Here is a 17,829-nt window from a genome sequence, read left to right as displayed (position 1 = left end):
TGTGATTGCTCCGCCTTACGTTCGTCATCTATCGTGAGTCTAACAAGTTCCGCTATCTGCGTGAGACTGCAACGATCGGAACCATGGCACTGTTTCAAAGTGTAGATGATCGAGATTATTGAATAGGAGCACAACCTAGATGTACGTATAGATGATTTGACAAAAGTCGAAGTAGCCTGAACCTGAAGGCACTACTATAATACATTTCCTAAATTTGCACAATGACCAGCGCACGTTCCGACAATGCTGGCGCCGGATTTCACGGAAAGACGAGACTCAGCACACCCTCGCCGTCTTTTCGACGTGAACCGGGAGGTCCTTGTCTTCACCCATCTCGACGGCACGAGCGGCGGCCTTGGCTTCGGTGGTGTCAAAGACGTCGAGGTCGGTCGAAGCGAATCGCCTGGCAGAGACGCGGTGTTCGAACAAGAGGTCTGTGCATGAGGTGGAATGATAGTCAGCTCGATTGTCCATGGGCAGTGAGAGTGAGATGACAGCCGTGTGACTCACCCAACTCGGCAAACGATCGTCCCTTGGTCTCCGGGATCCGGAAGAACGTGTAGACAATGCAACAGAAACAGATCCCAGCCCAGAAGAACGCGGTGAGTTGTTGCCAGTTCCAAGCGGTCGGGTTGACCATGTAAGGAGTCAAGACGCTGCAGACGATCCCGACGACGTTGTACGCGTTTCGGCCGAGGGCGATCGTCTTGACGAGGAGTTGTCGGGAGGGGATCTCACCGACGATCGAGTAGCAGATCGTACCGACGGTGAGTTGGTAGACGGTCGCCCAGCCGAGCATCATCCCCCCCGTAGCCAACGCGGCGGCCTCGGGGTGCTTGTCACGGACAAAGTACATGCAGCCCATGATACAGAGCATGACGCAGAGTCCGCATTGACCGTAGAGGTAGAGCGATCTTCGACCGAATCCCCAAGACATCAAGGCCCAGGCTCCAAAGACGCCGACACAGTTGATTCCGTATTGACCGAGGACGAACGAGAGGGCGGAGGAGGCGGGCAGTCCTCCTTGTTGAAGGAAATAGTTGCTGTACCCGGTAAACGAGTTTCCGGCTAGGTTTTGGATCGCCCAGACCATGCAGACGATTTCGGTTCGACGACGGTTGATACCGGTGAAACATTGCTTGTAGGACGAGCCGGTGGTCATCTGAGCCTCCATGGCGGTGGTGTGGGCCATCATCTGCAGGATCGCGTCGTGAAGATCAGCACGAAGCGGTAAAAGAGGGCGCTCGATGTGCGCCAGGGACTCACGGCCAAGGTCTCATCGGCATCGAACCCGGTCTCACGGTTCAGACTGGTCAAGCGGAGCAAGTTTTTCCTAGCGTCCTCCATTCGACCCTTTCGGACCAACAACCAGGGAGACTCGGGAGCCAACGCCACACCGGTGATCAGGAAGGGGAGCCACATCCACTGCAAAGCCCAGGGGAGACGGTAGGCCCACTCGGTCTTGTTGTTGAGTTGCGATTTGATGACCCCGACTCCGATGACTTGACCGATACCCCAGCAGAAGTTGCTGCGGACGCGCGAGTGTGATTGATCAGGCGTCAGCTGGGAGTATTCGTCTCATATGAGTGGGTTAAGCGAGCACTCACACGTAGGTGGTCAGGTAACCTCGCAAAGCGATAGGGCAGACCTCGGAAGCATAGGTGATCGTCAAAGTCTGCCAGATACCCCAAGGAATACCAGCGATCAAGTAGTAGAACAAGAGCTGGATCAAAGACCCGCTCGTGGCGAACACCGGGATGAAGATCAAGCCGATCATCGAGATGAGACAGGCGAGCATGGTGTTCTTGTATCCGAATCGTTCGGCGACGAGACCGTTGATGAAGAGACCGATGATCTCGCCACAGTTGGCGGCCTGCGTGGAGCGTCGGAGGAAATAGGGGTTATTCGGGTTAGCCTCTCGGGACGAAGGCTTGGAGAGGAATGACCTCGAGACTCACGTTACTCAGACCGGCTTGCCATCGTGCTGGGACTTGGTACGTCCCATCCGGACCCAGCTCACCAAACTTTTCGTTGAATTGAGGGAATCCGTCTAAAAGGTCGTGCGTCGAAATCAATCGAGGATCAGCGTTCAACTCGACTCGTTGATCACGCCGCGACTCGCGCGACTCACAAAAGTTGCCCAACAGACACAGATCGTAACCCTCCATTGCGATACATGTCGAGATGACGATACTCCATCCGATAGCTTTAGGGTATAGGCGGATACCCTGCATCAGCGTCATCGACTGTTCCTTGTCGGTGGCGAGTTTGGCATCCTGGGCGAACGAGTTGCTAGGCTCATCGTACTGTTTCTTGCTGTTGCTTTGCTCGAGAGTGGGAGATTCCATCGCGGCAGAATCCTGATTGAGGTGGTGATCACTGATGTGTCCGAGGTAGATGAGGTGTTCAGGTACTAATTATGGTCTGAGTTGTGATGTCCGAGACGAGGTCGAGGGATGCATAGGGGTAAACGTCTGCGATGACGATGATGATATATACAGGATTGTTTTCCCTCTCTTTTCGGCGAGGCGGGCCGAATGCGCTGTCCGCTGAGTGCGCTTCCGCTCCGTCCAATTGAAAAAAAGCAAAGAGGAATCACGGAGGCAAGTCTGAGATGCTGACGACCTGGTTGGCACGACCGAAGTTGAACGATATTCGAACGACATCAGCTGACGACCGGCTACATCACACACATACTCAACAATGACCCAGCGGGCACTAGGGAAGCAATCTCTGGTAACCGGACCGCATCTATGGCCATCAGGCCATGAGATGGTATGTGTCCAAGGGCGTCGGGGGGATAAAAACCGCCCGAATGACGGAGACCCCACACGAGACGACCTGTTCTGACCATCATCTCGGCTGATTTTTGCTTCGGAAAGCCCTGGCCCGAGGAATTGGATCCTCGTTTTGATCAGTAGTTGATGGGAATAACCTCGCGGCAGCGGCAGATTGCACTCGTCACCGAAGACAAGGCGAAAGAACCTTGCGAGGAGGGCGTTATCTTGAGAGTTTGGCGCCCCGACCTCGAGCTGGATGCCCCACGCTCAAGTCACGAACCGCCCAGAAACTGCCCGATGTTCCAGGTCCTTCAACAGAAGATAGCGTTGCCCGAGCATAACCGCACTGGATCATCCGTAGGTACGGTCTCGAGACGGACACTGCACATGAACATGGGAGCGAGGATCGAGACTGCGCCGTGCGAAGAGATTCGACAGGACACGAACCCTGATCCCAGACATGTCGGCGGCGCCAATAATCACCGATCTGGTAAAGCGTCGAACCAATGCGGGCGGACAGAAGTCGAGCGCCCATTCAAGGTCGTCCAGAATCTCCATCTGTTAAGACATGGCCGTGTGGTTCCCGTAACTTTGGACGGAGAGTCGATGACCACTGCATTCTCGCGAGAGTCCGAGCGACACATGTATTGACTCCCAAGCCAGGTTTGCGTTTTACAGCGGCTTTCAAGTCTTTCAGAGGACTCGGGTGAGATATGTCTTGCTAGCGTTGTCGGAGGCAGTGATGCGGCAACAAGATCATCACCGAACACTTGTAGCTGGCGGTGACGATTAAGGTGTTTGGTGGGATTGCAGTGACATGCTATAGCGTTCCAAGGACCCCGTATTTGCCACAGAGGCGATGGACGGAAAGTGGTATCATGTATATGGTATCGTGTATGCATGCATGGAGTATATGAATGTGGTACGCAGTACCGAAAGCTCTCGAAACAAGCCCCTTCCCTCTCACTTATTGCAAGCGCCGCTCGACGTTCCTCCTCCCGTTGACCCAATCCGTCTCGTTGAGCGTCATCTCGGGCGTCCCAAAGACGGCGCTGTCGACGGCTTCTACGCCGAGCATGAACTGCCGGGTCGAAAATCGAGTGCGGGTGAGCGTGTGTTCCCCCTTTGTATGGCAAGAAAGAGGCGGGAACTTACAGAGTGGTCCTGGTTCCCGGCTTCGTATTTCCAGCTCCCGAATCGGCTGCAAACACCAAGGAAAGTCGACGATCAGAATTGAGCCACAGGCGAGACGAAATCCGACCCGATCGCTCACCCTCGAGACCAAATATCGAAATCATCCTTCAAGACCGGCAAGATCCGACCAAGTGCGGCGTCTCGTCCGAGCGACGGCGTGGGGCTACCAGATAAAAAGGCCTTTGATCAGCCCGACCCGGCTTTATAGCGCCTCGAGATTGAAACCGGACTCGGACTCACTATCCATGCTCGAACCGCCTGACATAGGTCGACACGATCTCATCCTCCGGTCTCAAAAGGTCCGTAGCCAGAGCACCGAGGATGGTCTCTTCCAAGATGGTGTCCATATTTTGTGGCCTCTGTGCCGATTGACAGACTTCGAGCATCAAGCTCCAATAAGGACCCGAAGAGGGTTCGGTGGAGGCCGGGGCGGACCCGTTGGCCAGACGGAGGGTCGGGAGGCTCTTTTCCTCGGCAGGGCAGTTGTGAGGGGAATAGTTGGAAAAGATCGTCGCTCGGTAAAACGGGGTGTTGTCTTCAGGGAAGTAGAGCCAACACTTGTCGCCTATCCGTTCGGGACGTTGCCCCCGCATGCCTAGTCCGATGACGATGGTGTTGCTATAAACCAACTCTTGCGTGGCCTGCTTGACCAGCTTGAGCTTTTCCTTGTCCGCCTCCGAAGAGACCTGGACGATATCGACGAAATGATCGACGTTCATCGTCGAGACCAACTTGTCGTACGCGATCGTCTCCCCGTTGCCCATCTTGGCGAGCTTGTGGACCGGGTCCACCGAGACCACCCGGCCGACCTGGATCTTTTCTCGGGGGATCATCTCGGCCACGGCTTTCCAGATCCCACCGGTACCACCTCGAGCGGGGAATCGGAAAGTCGCGTTAGGACCCCAGTTCCCAGCGGGGGTCCGGGTGATGGCGTTCTTGATGACCACCTTGAGGTTCGGGGCGGCCACTCGTTCGCCCAGCCATTTACATTGCATCTGTCGCACGTCGCCCCGTACAGAACTCATCAGCTCACCCCGCCTCACCTCGACTTTGTCCTCCGACTCGCGACTCACCTCACTAGTCCTAACCCCCCAAACCTTGAAATTATACGGATGCATAAACATCTCCCCTATCCCTTTCCCCAAGTTCCGGTCGATCCACTGTTCAAACGTCACCGGTTTCACCGTCGGGGTGGCCGCTCTCAGTTCGGCGGCTTCCAAGAGTCCGTCCAGGGCGACGAGTTGTTCGGATTGAGGGAGTTGGGAGATGTTGTTTTGGTAGGGGTCTGTCGGGGGATTAATATATCGTCATTCCGGATCGATTTGTTAAGCATCAGTCGATGAGAGGATCCGATCAGCACATGGTCGTATCCACATCAACCCCAACCCCTATCCCAAGTCCATTCAAGCAAAAAGACACGACGACTCACAAGGAACCCAAGCGCTCCCACTCCGAATATAAGACACCCGTTGATGCTCGTACCAATCGTCTTCTTTCGGGAGGGCCTTGTTGATGGTATCGTCAAAGTAGGCGTAGTGGCTGAGATTCCGAATTGTGGTCGTGGTCGTGGTCGTGGTTATGTTGTGGGTTGAATATTTGACGTGGGGAGATATGTCGAGGTGGAGTTTAATGGCAAAGATTGAGATATCGACGAGGAACGAGGAACGAGGAAATTGAACGTCGTTGATCGAGGATCAACAGTAGTATAGTAGTATGTAGAACCGAGAACGCAAGAACCGAAAGAATGTAAAAATCAGCCTAAACCCCCCTCCCCCTTGACTATAAAAAAGGAAAGAAGAAACTCGAGACTGACCTAAAGATCACATGCCCCCCATAATCGAACAAGAACCCTTCGCTCGTCTCATCCGTCCCGGCCAACCCGCCCGCTACGTCTTCCTGTCCTACTACCAGGTAAGATTGCGGGAGTTGGAGTTGTTCTAGACGGGTCGCTGCGCCTAGGCCGGTCTGAAAAAATGAAAAGAGTTGGTTTGAGGGAGATGTCGATTGAGCACAAGTATCACAAGCGGGTTATAAGAATGAGGATGGGGGATGGTGATCAGAGGCTCGACTTACTGGACCGGTACCGATGACGAGGACTTGGACGTGACGGTCGGGCATCTTCGTTCTTGTTAATTGTTGATTGTTATCGTCCAGGTATATCAGGTGAATGAGGCTGGCTCTGGATAGGCGATCCGACGACAAGACAACAACTCAATCGATGCGAACTTGAACCTGAACCGTTGAGTCGAATGGGTCGTTGCTGGGTTTGATTTTGATCTCTAGATCGGGGGTGAAAGTGTGTGTATCCGCGGTGTAGATCGACCAATTCCTCCTTCCCAGAAGCAAAATAGACGAAGCGGGAGAAACCCTAAATCGCAAAATCACACCCTCGGTCGTCGCTGTAGCTGTAACCCTCGGTCGTTCGGCGCCATCCCTCCGCTCGGCGTTCTCGCTCTTTCTCTCCTTCTCGCCCGCCACGACGCTTCGCGCCACGCTACGCTCCCGTTGTCGGTCGTGCCTTTCTCACACCGCATGGTACCGGCGGCACAGCGGGACACACAGCTTTTTTCTCCGAACCTGATTCATGTTCCCATGACGATGGCTTTGTCGCCTGCTGGGCGCGAGGGTGGAAGCAGAGCGAATGGAAGACGAGGAATTGGCCGATGGGCGCATGCGCCAAGGGGGGAGGCAGTTGGATCAAAATATCCATCGACTTCAACGCGATATGGACGAAATCATCTGCTGCGAGAACGAAACCGGACCGACCTAATGAAATACCATCGTAGGATCGTAGGACCATATCCATATATCCACGTACATCGTTCGTCGTACCGTCGTTCATCCTGCTCAGCTCCTCTAGAAACTCAGGAACGTCTCACTCGAGAGCTCGATACAGCATTCGACATTATTATTCAGTCGACATCTTATCAGTCGTTGATCGCCTAATTCGCCTGACGTTTGGCGTCTAGCGTCGACCATAGCCATACACGATACGATACTGTACGATGTCCACCCCGGATCCGCCAAGACTTACATCTACAACTACACCACCAGCGCCGACGAGGTTCACAGCGAGCCTGGACAAGCTCTCTTCCACTTCCACTTCCAGCACCAAGAACTCCTTCTATTCGAGATCAAGCTTGACATCTAAATTACCTCTAAAGGGAGGTATCGATTACGATATCGCTATCCCCTTCAAAGACCTCCCCCTGAAATCCCTGCACTCCCTCCTCTCCTCCCTGGTAACAAGAACACTTCCCTCGGCACTCTCCTTGTTCCTGGTTATCTACCTGTCGTCACCCCATACGAGGACGGATGGATTGAGGGGGTATGTACCGGTGGGGATCGTGGTAGGGAGGGTTGTCGGGGATGTTGGGAGGAGACGATTGGGGTTAGCTGGGTTGGGTGGGGGTTATGGGTATGCTACGGAGGAAGGGGAAGAAGCGAATACGAATACGAAGTCCAAAGGGGGTAGATTGAATTCCTCCTCGGGGGGAGGGGACGATGAGGAGAAACAGAGTGGGAATTTCAAAGTCGATGTCAATCTCGATGTTACCTCGGCATCCGCATCTACATCATCGACTTCAACATCATCACCTTCTTCCCCTTCTTCCCCTTCTTCACCAAAAACAACGACGACGACCACAACCACTCGCTTCAGAGGACGAAAAGCAGAGATCCTCTCCGGAGCCCTTGAAGCTGCCCTCGCATTAGGGTTGAGTTTGGCAGTCAGTGGGAATGGGAGTGGGAGTGGGAGTCGGGGGAATACAGGGTTGGGGTTGGGTTTGTTGGTGAGTCGTTTGGGGGACCTTTGTTGTTTGGCCGTCGTTTGGCGGTCGTTTGGTGGTTGTATGGCGGTCGTCGTCTTGTTTGTGGAGAGGGGACGAGCACGATGAGCCGCGACGGAGCACGATGAGGGGTGGTCGTCATGATATACGAGCGGGCAGGGGCAGGGGGCTGATTATGAAAGTTTTTTTTCGCATTTCCGTCACACCATCACTACTGCCGTTTAAATCGCTATGGCTATCGCGACCGAATGACGATCGACCCTTGACTGACACCAAAACTCATCAACATAACCGCCACGATCACGATCACGATCACGATCACGCCCCCGATCGGCCCAATAGTCCCTGATCGGCACCCCCCGCCCTAACAACCTCAACCTCAACCCCACACTCCTCCTCGTCTCATTGATTACCACCTACACTTCGTACACCTTGTACGGCGGCGCAAATGGGTCCGAGTGGACGACTGTCATTGGAGCGTTAGGGGTTGTGGTGTTGGATGCGGGGAGACGGTGGGCGGGTTTAGGGGCGGCGAGGGGTAATCTGGGCGTTGGGGTGAGTCTCTGATCGAGTTGTCCAAGGGGAAGATGATCGGTGAGAAGGGTAGGCTGATTGCGATTTCTTTTCGGAACACCGACGAATCGGTACCTCGGATCCTCGATCGGTATGACGTAGACGGCCATCGCCCTAACAACCTTCGGGACCATCCTCATCCACCCTCTCAACGCCCCGACCTTGGCAGCCGTCTTTGTGCTCTTCTTCGTCATCCTCGTCTTTGCCCTCAACCCGCCCAAGCTCGTCTCCAGCCCCGGTCCGAAGCAAAAGACGGTATACAGGGAACTGGCGGTGTGTACGGGGTTGTTGGGGGTCTTGCAGGAGGCTAGAGGGGGGATGTGGGTCTTGGCAGGGATGTTCGCGTTAGGGTGGGTGGTCGCCAGGCAGGACTCTCAACAAACACAACAACAACAGCAATTGTTGGGGGAGCAGCAGAACCGCGATCAAGATCAGCATGACGACGGTGCCTCTTCAGCGAAACGTTCTCGATGGGCAAGGTCGGTCGCCGGGATGGTCGCTTTCGTGGCCGTCATGATCAGCCTGTGGAGGTACCCTGGGTTGGGGATGGGAACGATCCGTGGGGAGTTGGGCGTGGTCACCGGGCCGAATTGGAGGGCGGACGTGGATTTCGAGCTGTAAGTCGGCCGCCTTCCAAATCCAAAATGCGTGAGGTCGACATTGGCTGAATAAACGAGGAACTCGGGTCGTTCGTCCCTGCAGCGCCCTGAGTCATTATGACGAACCGGTCGAAGGGCTCGCCGATACGATCCGATACGTGCAAGATGGATTGCCCCGGATGTCCAGCTCGAGGGTCACGGTGTACTCGAAGAAGCTGGAAGGGTCCGATCGGCATGGTCTGCAGAGGTTGTTAAAAGAGACCAAGGCGGACGAGGTGGTCGCGCTCGCAAACGTCGGAAGGGAGGGGGAGACGTATCTGGTGAGTACGACACCGGCTACTTTGAGCGAGTTGCGTGCCGTCGACTGACTTGTTTCGACCTCGGACCCCGACTTGCTGGCAGCAACACATCGCACGACGATACTCCAACCCCCGCGCACCTCTGGCCAGGCAGACCTTTTTCCTCCAACCACACCTGGCCTGGGATTGGGTGGCTAAACCTCGTCTCAAGGAGGTCTACGCGGATACGGGTTTCATCTCCTTTGGCCCCTATTTGAACGCTTCGTGTACGGGCGACGGGTCTGAGAAGGATAGTCATGGGATGAGTTTCCCGAGGATCTCACAGATCTATGCGATGTTCAATGGGGATCTTTGTCCGTCGACCGGGTTCAGCGTGAGTCTGTTCTCCAGCTTGATCCTGTTGACCACGTACACCACTGGTAATGAGCGCTAATCCCACTGCGGCCCCGCTTTCCTTCCGGGCGTAACGCTAGGTCACCTGGGCCGGCCAATTCCTCGCGTCCAGAAAACGCATCCAAGACGTCCCTTTACAGACGTACTTGAACCTCCTCGGGTACTTTGACGTCGAACCGAACTCTGCCGACCCGAAAGCGTGGATATGGAAGGAACAGTGGTGGAACGCGAAACCGAGCGATCCGACGTTAGGTACGCGGAGGCAGTCTGAATGCGATTGCGTTTTTTTAGGTTCGATATGTTTTTGTGGCTGACGTCAGGGCGTGATGTGTGTTTCGGCTTGCGTTTCGTGTCGCACAGGTCATTGGTTGGAACGAAGTTGGCCCAGCGTGTTTAGGTGTTCGCAGTTGGACCTGGCGGATTGTGGGGAACAGCCTGGGGAGCTCTGTCAGTGTAGGGATCGGGTGGAGTAGGATAGGAACTCGTTCGATCGGGGTCTTTTGCATAGGAGCTAGGAGCTAGGAGGGTTGTTTCACGATACACGATTACATGACATGCGTGGACGTGAACTCACGATGAAGAGTTTCGCATTTCCGTCCTCCTGAGCTTCTCGGGTGATCTTTCATCTCACAAGTCGATTCCGAGGTCGAGAAGGGTGTGGATGGGAAACTCTGCCGTAACTCGGTTCCCATGATTTTCGCAGTAAAACGTCTTGGTCGCCGAGATCACAATCAAGGGAGGACAGACAGAAAGCATGCATGCAACTATGACCACTTTATCGTTGTTTATCGCATCTTGTGAACTTGTAACATCACCCAGGTTCCACCTTGCATACCCTGTCCGATGCCGGACATACAGAACCCATTTAGTGCCGGGTTCACTCGCCGTCATGCCATCGTCACCGCGGCTGGGCTCTTCACCTTGATCGCGCTCATCACCTTTCTAAGAGGAGTCCCTTCATCCACGTCCATCTCAAGGTCGAGTTCGAGGTACCCTGCGGGATGGCAAGACCGAGACCCGCCGCCTCTGGGGGAACTGGACTCGTTCGCGGACAACTTGCACTTGACGCAGAGTCAGTGTCAGGTCTTGTTCCCCCGGCTTTATCAAGAGGCGGACCGGGCGGCCGAGTGGACGTTAAGTAGGGGAGGGGTGACGCTGAAAGACCTGGATGCGGCGGAGGAGAAAGGGTCTGCGAGGTTGTTGATCTGGAGGAACAAGGTGAGCGTGGCCGCATTGTTTATATATAGACGATAGCTGATGACTCTGCGTCCTCGCTCGACCCGACCTGATCTCGATAGCTCTACGTAAGGAGATGGCGAGGCGGTATCAACACCCGCGCTCAGGCCAGTCTTGCGGCGATTCACGATATGGTGATCAGCTCGACCGAGCCGTTACCTGATGTCGAGTAAGAGTTTTTCTTCTGTTTCTTCGTTTCTCCGGGGCCGAGGTTTCGAGGTTTCGAGGCTTTCGAGGTCTCACAAGGAAAGACGTTTGGCTGATATATCGGAGCTGGATGCACGTACTCGCAGGTTCGTCATACAGAGCGGAGATAATGGGGATGGGGACGAGCCTGTCTTTGCGTTGAGTCGGAAGCCGGAGCAAGAGAGCGTGAGCAGCGTAGCGATAGTCGGGTATCAGAAGTGGCCAAGCAGTTTTGCTGATCTCATAAACGTCGGCCGTCTCGATATATATGTAGCTCTGGTTGATGCCAGGTAAGTATCCTCCCAACTCAACCCATCTCATATTATCAACAAACTAAATCATTTCCCAACCGCTTCTCACCTGTAATTTTTGCTAAATCGACCTGGGCAGACTTTGGGTTCTACTCTTGGCCCGAACCGCTAGGATCCGATGCGTCTGCCTATACAGAAATCAGACAGGCAGCTCTGGATAGGGAATGGGGCTTGGCAGGGAAGGCTGGCGAGGATTCGTTGAGGAGTGTGAATGTTACTGGGAATCGTAAGCAGCCGCCTGGGGAGGCGACTTTAGATTGTGGATGGACATTGTGGTTGATCGAGGCTGATAAATTGTTTGATAGAACCCCCGAGTTGGGGTGCGAAGATACCCAAGTTGCTCTGGAGGGGTGTACCGATGGTAGACGTTCGACAGGTGAGTAGTCGAGATCCAAATTACAGCCGTGCGACCCGCCAAATTGACGGGGGGAACTCGCTCGCTATGCAGCAACTCTTGCGAGCAAGTCGTGATCAACCTTGGTCCGACGTCGGTGAAATCGATTGGGGCAAGGTCAAGGAGACCGGGTTCTTGAGCCCAGCAGAGCATTGCGATTATCGGTTCCTCGCCCAGGTCGAAGGTCAGATCCGGCCTCGGTCTCAATCTGAATATACGTAGAGCTGATTCCAGCTACTTTCTTCTTTTGGCAGGCTGGGGATATTCGGGTCGATTAAAGTACCTGCAGATGTGTCGGTCGGTGATCGTCTCCCACCCTCTGCGGTATATTCAACACTTCCATCATCTCTTCAATACAAACGATCGGTCCCCACAGCAGAACATGGTCGAGGTGCCTACGCCGCTAGAGGAGAATTTGCCTGCGGTCATGCAGGCTTTGATAGCCGACGACGAACGGGCAGAGAGGATCGCCTCGAATTCGTGGTCGTACCTGCGACAGCGATACTTGACGCCAGCTGCCAAGTGAGCATAAGGCAAGGACGTGATATCGAATGTTCACTGGCTGACTTAGACGATCCCATTACACAGCAACTGTTATTTCAGATATGCCATCCGAGCTTACGCTTCTGTACAGGCTTTTCAACCGGAACGCGGGGATAGAGGTGTAGCTTATGAATCGTGGTTGTTGACGGGGAGGACCGAATGGGAGCAACATTGATCAGGAAGGGCCCATGTATTATCAATCCGATGTATTGCCCGTATGCCTTGGTCAGATCTCGCTGGTGTTTCAGTGGCATACTTCCGTGATTAGTGAGCGCGGTGACAGTCGCGGACGGTGGGTTTGGCGAGATGTCCCGCGAAAGAGCCGAGGGTCGAGCTTATAAAACACGCGCCAGGTCGGTCGTTTCATCGAGTTTTGCCTTTGTGATCGATAGTCTCTCAGCCTTTGCAACCGACTTTTACGCTCACATACGCCCCTCAGGGCAACCTCGAACACACTCGACTATCTCGCTCGATTACAACATGCACGTCTTTGTCACTGGCGCTACCGGATGGGTCGGATCGGCCATCGTCCCCGAACTCCTTCAGAACGGACATACCGTCCTGGGCCTGGCTAGATTCGAGGAGTCGGCCAAGAAGCTCAAGGATCAGGGAGCCGAGGTTCTGATGGGAACCTTGGAGGATATGGAAATACTCAAGGAGGGCGCCAGTCGATGCGACGCCGTCATCCACGCCGGTTTCATCCACAACTTTGCCGATTACGCTGGATCTGCCGCCAAGGACGCCGTGGTGATCGCGGCCTAGGGCGAGGTCTTGAAGGGAACCTCGAAGCCGTTCGTCGTGACTAGCGGATCGCTCGCTCGGGGCGACGACAAGAAGATTCTCCTTCAGGAGACGGACGAGGCGGGACCGTACTTTCCCAGGCTGGCGACCGAGAAGGCTACGCTTGCTCTCGCCGATGCCGGCGTCAAGGCCATGATTTTGAGGTTGGCTCCTTCGGTTCACGGAGCTGGAGATCAGGGCTTCGTTTACAGACTCGCCGAGATGGCCAAGGAAAAGGGCTTCTCGGCGTACGTCGATGAGGGTAACAACGCATGGCCCGCCGTCCACCGCAAGGACGCCGCAGTTCTCTACCGTCTGGCCATCGAAAAGCCTGCCGGCAGGATCTTGCACGGTTTCGACGACCAGGCGGTTCCCTTCAGGGAGATGGCTCGAGCCGTTGGTCAGAAGGTCGGAGTCGAAGTCAGGTCCGTCCCTGCCGAAGAGGCCGAGGCCCACTTCCAGTGGTTGTCCTTCTTCGTCTCGATTGAGTCCGGAGCGACCAGCCAATGGACAAGGATCAGTTCGGGTGGACTCCCAAGGAGATCGGATTGTTGGAGGATATTCGTTCCAATTACTAGATTTAGGCGAGCCTTCCTTCGATATAAATCGCTCGAACCAAGACTAAGGCTTCCGGGCCGGTCATTGTCGTTAGCGCGCACAGTCCCCGGGCCGTTTCGTCGTAGATCCAAATCCTGTATATATAGGCCGTCATGTTGCATGTTGGGCACCGTTGATCATTGATCATTGAGAACTTCAGTCACTAACGACCTAATGAAACAGCGAATGCACTTCCCGGCACCAAGTCCACGATGTATGTGTCATTGATATTATCCTCGCTGCTCGCCAGCGCGGCCTTGACGAGCGCGACGGCCAATTCTACCTGGGCGGCTTGCCAATATCCTCGCGCTCAGGGTTCACAACTCGACCAGTGCCCCAACGGCACGCTCTACGTATCGCAGACCGATCCTCAGGCCGGGTTCGGGCAGGTGAGTCGAGCGTTGGAGTCGGCTGTTCTTCTTTCACTCACGATTGTCCCGCTGTAAGATTCAAGTCGCTATCGAAAGCTTGTAAGTTGGCGAACCGGAGTCTGTATAGCAAATGCGCTGACGGCACTCTCATGGCGTAGACCACAGGATAAGTGAGTACGAAGTTGATCCCCCTGCGCCGCTGATTCGCTGAGCATTAATCGACTCGACCTAGTTCGTCTCACGTCATCCTCATCGGGCCCGGAAACTACCACGAAGTCATCAACGTGACACGCCAAGGACCACTGACATTGCTGGTCAGTCGAACAATCTCCCATAAGCGCATCGATTCCCCTTCTGACAATGGTCTGCAACAACATACAGGGAGTGACATCGGACCCATATGACTGGCGTAACAACCAAGTCCACGTCTGGAATTCCTCTTTCATCAACCAGACCACGCAGGCCGTCGGCGAGGACAATGCGGATGCCATGGTCCTCACCGTCTCGCCGAACCGGAACGCTTCATTGATCGGAGCAGGTCCTGCAGGAGCGCCTTTACAACCGGAGTTCGGGAATATCGATTTCAGGGTGTATAATCTGGATTTCGCAAATCGGGCGGTGAGTGCAGACTGAAGCAGAGTATTCCGTTGGGTCTGAGCTGATGTTTTGTTGATTGGTGTTAGACGGTGGGTGGTCGCGAGTTTATGGGACAGACAGGACCGTCGGGGGCCGTCAGCGTTTCATATACCAATGCGAGCTTTTACGGATGTTCTTTCTTTTCCTGGCAAGATACTCTGTACGTCGGGAGAAACGGGAGCGCGTTGTTCTACGGAGGAGAGGTCCGAGGCGAGACCGACTACCTGTATGGATTCGGGACGGCATGGTCAGTCTAGCCTTGACGTCTGTTCTGAAGATCTTCAGATAGGCTGATGTTGTTTCGCTGTAGGTTCGAGAATGTCACCATGGCAAACCGAGGGAACGGCGGAGCTCTGACGGCATGGAAAGGCTCGACCGGTATCATCACGGACGAGGTCAACACGTACGGCGTGTACCAGGCGAATGGCAGGATCGTCCGAGCTGAAGATGCGCCTGAAGACCTGAATTTGAGTACGTGATCGCAGGCAGCATGATTCGTGGCTTATTATCAAGCTGATATTACGTCTGCATCGTAGCGCGTTCTTGTGCGCTCGGAAGACCCTGGAACAACGCCTCCAGGGCAGTCTATCTGAACACGTACATGTCCGATATCGTCCTGCCCCAAGGGTTCATCGAGTGGTCCGCCAAAGAACCTCGGATCGTACCGGGATTGACCGAGTTCGTAGAGGTCGGATCGTATGGCCCGGGATTCCAGCTCGAGCAGAGGAATCAGAGCGTGGGCGAGGTCGCAAACGGGAGCGCGTATACGGTCGAGTCGGTATTCGGGGGGATGCCTGCCTGGGTGGATTTGGGGACTGTCGTGTTTGGCAAAGGCTCGAGCGCGAGTAGTTGAATCAATTAGGATCAATCTGGTATATACAATAAGAGATCTTGAGGACATTGGTGATGCCGAATCGACCGATGTACGATGCCTATGCTACCCCTGAACCTCGACGTGTACAACCTTCATATATTTACAGTATCCATCCACCTTTAGAACCGGGAAATCGATCATCGGCGCGGCCCAGATCAGTCTACACGACAAGTTCTCACATCACTCAAGAAGCCTTGATGCTTGGGCCTCCTGCCATTGCTGGTGGAAAGGGTTCCCCGGATCGACCTGTTTGCAGCGGTTTAACTCGTAGCATCGAATCGTGATCTTTGGATCCAAAATCGGGATCCCGCCAGCCGATTTTACTCGTCTGTTGAATTCGCCGTGCCAATCTCTCGTTAAGAATCGACGCGTTCGAGCTACAGCGTTGCCCCACTTGAGATCTGGCGGGATACTGTAGGTACTCGATCGGGTCAGAGAACGTATTCAAGCGATGCATTCTGAGGGGAGGGCTTGTCTTTCCGAACTCACTATCGCTGTATCGGATTGCTCATGGCTCGGTTGAGCTTGTCCAGCAGATCATCCCGATCGTCGAACTTGTACGAATAGACGTACGGCTCCCCAAGCGCCGCAGCGGGACCATGTTGACCATAAAGACTGTCCGTACTTAACGAGATCAGCCTGGACTACCTTGTGGGTCGTCGGCATGGAAGCTTACCCATTGAAGAGATACCATCCCGGTGGCTCAGGGTATTCCTGGAAATATGGGATCACCACTGGCACCCCCTGACATAACGCCGAGTACACGCTCGGACTGATAAGAGGGTTGCCGATCCCGATCAAAGCTCTCACTTGGCTGAGCAACCGATTGTAAGCGCTCCGCGATTTCGAACCGAGACTCTCCAATCCGGGCGGCAGCTCGAAGTCCTCTTCTCCTGGGTTATGCCAGTTTTGCGCCGTGCTGATGATATCGAAGGGACGGATCTTGTCTGACGTGTTCGCTAGCCATGACCATGTATCCAGCTCGGGCGCGTGGGGGTGATAGAAGTATTCGATCTTTTTGGCGTAGACGAGCGCGGTGTCGTTGCGCTTGTCGTGGTCTACGTAAGGTGTTTGCATGCAGCTCTTCTCGATGGACATTGGGAGCCAGCTGTGACCGGGGTAGTCGAACGGCCTGAAAGGTTGGATATGGTTAGATTGCCGACGTGACGGGATGTCAGATGTAGGACTGAAAACTCACGTAACCGTCCACTCCTGTCCGAGTGGATTGTGGCTCCATTCTTCGTCCTCGTTAATATCCCACCAATACCCAGAAGCCTCATGTCTTCCCGGTCGACTGCCCCAATAGTCCGTAGCGAACAGGCGCCATATGGGAATCGCCCCGAGCTCAGACTCAGGTATGTCCTCCTCTTCGGAGACGGTCTCGTTGGCATGGAGGATTGGCGCCACGTAGTGTTCAGGTGTTATGCATCGTCGATCCGAGAGACATGAAACGACTTGGACGTCTTGAGTCCATACCATATGGCTGTAGAGAGGTCGCGTGGCGCAAGAAAATATTTGCTGACTGTCAGGAACGTTGCCTCGAAAACGCCATGGTATCACACTTTCCGCACTTACATCAGATCAGGCAGCCATTTGCTCAACGCCACCATCTCTTGATATGCATTCACACCCAGGGTAATGTATCCGTTGGCGTGTAGTTGGTCTTGCACGCTCTTCATCCAGATGACCTCGCCGGTCGTACTGGATCGCGCGGGGTTTGCTGCTTCGGTAAAGTACCAGTATCCGGAGATGATGAGTGGTCGAGGGGGACAGCGTAATTTCCCGGTGAGGCACGCTTTGAGCCGCCCGACTGATTCTAGGTTGTGACGGTATGCATGATCAGAGAGTCTGTTCACGAAACACAAAAATGGGACATCGATCAGAGCGAGCAAGAACAGCGTGCTAGAAATGGCGCCTCACAGGTGCAGGACCTCCTCCTTTTCGAGCAGAGCTTCGAGCTGCCTGTACTGCTTCGCTCTGCTACACCCTGGTGGGTCGTATTCCGCACCTCGCCCAGAGTCCCAACCACTGCATGATCGGAGGTCCAGCTGTTCACGTAGATAGCTGAAGCTGTTGCCCGTCCCGAGTGGGTCGTCTGATATATCGTGCCTGACGACCCAGAGGCTGAGCGCGAGGAGTGAAGCGCCAAACGCGAGGATGGCCGTGAGCTTGGTGTTTCTAGCCATCTAGAGTAGACAATACGGTGGGATCGCACGATGAAACGGATCGTCTTGCAGAGGTTGATCTTTTTATTGCGGTCTTGTCAGGTCACCTG

At 54.6% G+C, this 17,829-nt stretch overlaps 7 protein-coding genes across 7 annotated transcripts; 4 read left to right on the top strand and 3 right to left on the bottom strand.

The window, feature by feature from the left end:
* Positions 1–100: 100 nt before the first annotated feature.
* On the bottom strand, positions 101–2,682 carry HD553DRAFT_348146 (maltose permease MAL61). The gene is made up of 6 exons (XM_046183351.1): positions 2,132–2,682; positions 1,959–2,050; positions 1,608–1,873; positions 1,267–1,528; positions 511–1,195; positions 101–434 (listed from the first exon to the last, which is right to left on the bottom strand). Exons 1-6 carry the CDS (start codon positions 2,346–2,348, stop codon positions 277–279), a joined length of 1,680 nt encoding a protein of 559 aa, XP_046038675.1. The 5' UTR covers positions 2,349–2,682; the 3' UTR covers positions 101–276.
* A 957-nt stretch (positions 2,683–3,639) lies between these two features.
* On the bottom strand, positions 3,640–6,327 carry HD553DRAFT_305972 (uncharacterized protein). Its single transcript, XM_046179214.1, has 8 exons — positions 6,048–6,327; positions 5,788–5,939; positions 5,404–5,513; positions 5,048–5,259; positions 4,215–4,969; positions 4,054–4,137; positions 3,936–3,981; positions 3,640–3,861 (listed from the first exon to the last, which is right to left on the bottom strand). Exons 1-8 carry the CDS (start codon positions 6,090–6,092, stop codon positions 3,748–3,750), a joined length of 1,518 nt encoding a protein of 505 aa, XP_046038674.1. The 5' UTR covers positions 6,093–6,327; the 3' UTR covers positions 3,640–3,747.
* A 408-nt stretch (positions 6,328–6,735) lies between these two features.
* HD553DRAFT_305971 (uncharacterized protein) lies at positions 6,736–10,215 on the top strand. The gene is made up of 7 exons (XM_046179213.1): positions 6,736–7,765; positions 8,105–8,317; positions 8,438–8,952; positions 9,038–9,254; positions 9,337–9,606; positions 9,707–9,878; positions 9,987–10,215. The coding sequence occupies exons 1-7, from the start codon at positions 6,980–6,982 to the stop codon at positions 10,097–10,099; spliced, it is 2,286 nt and encodes a 761-aa protein (XP_046038673.1). The 5' UTR covers positions 6,736–6,979; the 3' UTR covers positions 10,100–10,215.
* Positions 10,216–10,415: 200 nt separating this feature from the next.
* HD553DRAFT_305969 (glycosyl transferase family 90-domain-containing protein) lies at positions 10,416–12,612 on the top strand. The gene is made up of 9 exons (XM_046179212.1): positions 10,416–10,844; positions 10,925–11,031; positions 11,156–11,234; positions 11,323–11,338; positions 11,439–11,585; positions 11,665–11,735; positions 11,808–11,937; positions 12,008–12,275; positions 12,342–12,612. Exons 1-9 carry the CDS (start codon positions 10,470–10,472, stop codon positions 12,469–12,471), a joined length of 1,323 nt encoding a protein of 440 aa, XP_046038672.1. The 5' UTR covers positions 10,416–10,469; the 3' UTR covers positions 12,472–12,612.
* A 164-nt stretch (positions 12,613–12,776) lies between these two features.
* HD553DRAFT_330732 (uncharacterized protein) lies at positions 12,777–13,779 on the top strand (the record flags this gene model as incomplete). Its single annotated transcript, XM_046181985.1, has 3 exons — positions 12,777–12,977; positions 13,059–13,553; positions 13,592–13,779. 3 exons carry the CDS (start codon positions 12,777–12,779, stop codon positions 13,652–13,654), a joined length of 759 nt encoding a protein of 252 aa, XP_046038671.1. The 3' UTR covers positions 13,655–13,779.
* A 106-nt stretch (positions 13,780–13,885) lies between these two features.
* HD553DRAFT_292670 (pectin lyase fold/virulence factor) lies at positions 13,886–15,533 on the top strand (the record flags this gene model as incomplete). Its single annotated transcript, XM_046178412.1, has 6 exons — positions 13,886–14,079; positions 14,277–14,358; positions 14,426–14,662; positions 14,728–14,927; positions 14,991–15,151; positions 15,217–15,533. 6 exons carry the CDS (start codon positions 13,886–13,888, stop codon positions 15,531–15,533), a joined length of 1,191 nt encoding a protein of 396 aa, XP_046038670.1.
* A 147-nt stretch (positions 15,534–15,680) lies between these two features.
* Positions 15,681–17,785, bottom strand: HD553DRAFT_170802 (uncharacterized protein). Its single transcript, XM_046176894.1, has 6 exons — positions 17,475–17,785; positions 17,130–17,402; positions 16,753–17,037; positions 16,231–16,686; positions 16,044–16,169; positions 15,681–15,966 (listed from the first exon to the last, which is right to left on the bottom strand). The coding sequence occupies exons 1-6, from the start codon at positions 17,738–17,740 to the stop codon at positions 15,735–15,737; spliced, it is 1,638 nt and encodes a 545-aa protein (XP_046038669.1). The 5' UTR covers positions 17,741–17,785; the 3' UTR covers positions 15,681–15,734.
* Positions 17,786–17,829: the final 44 nt, after the last annotated feature.

The sequence above is a fragment of the Filobasidium floriforme genome, assembly GCF_021052385.1.
Source record: "Filobasidium floriforme strain CBS 6241 chromosome Unknown HD553scaffold_4, whole genome shotgun sequence".
Classification (NCBI taxonomy): Eukaryota; Fungi; Basidiomycota; class Tremellomycetes; order Filobasidiales; family Filobasidiaceae; genus Filobasidium; species Filobasidium floriforme.
The sequence above is the reverse complement of the archived record's forward strand: the minus strand, read 5'-3'. Positions and strand labels throughout refer to the sequence as shown.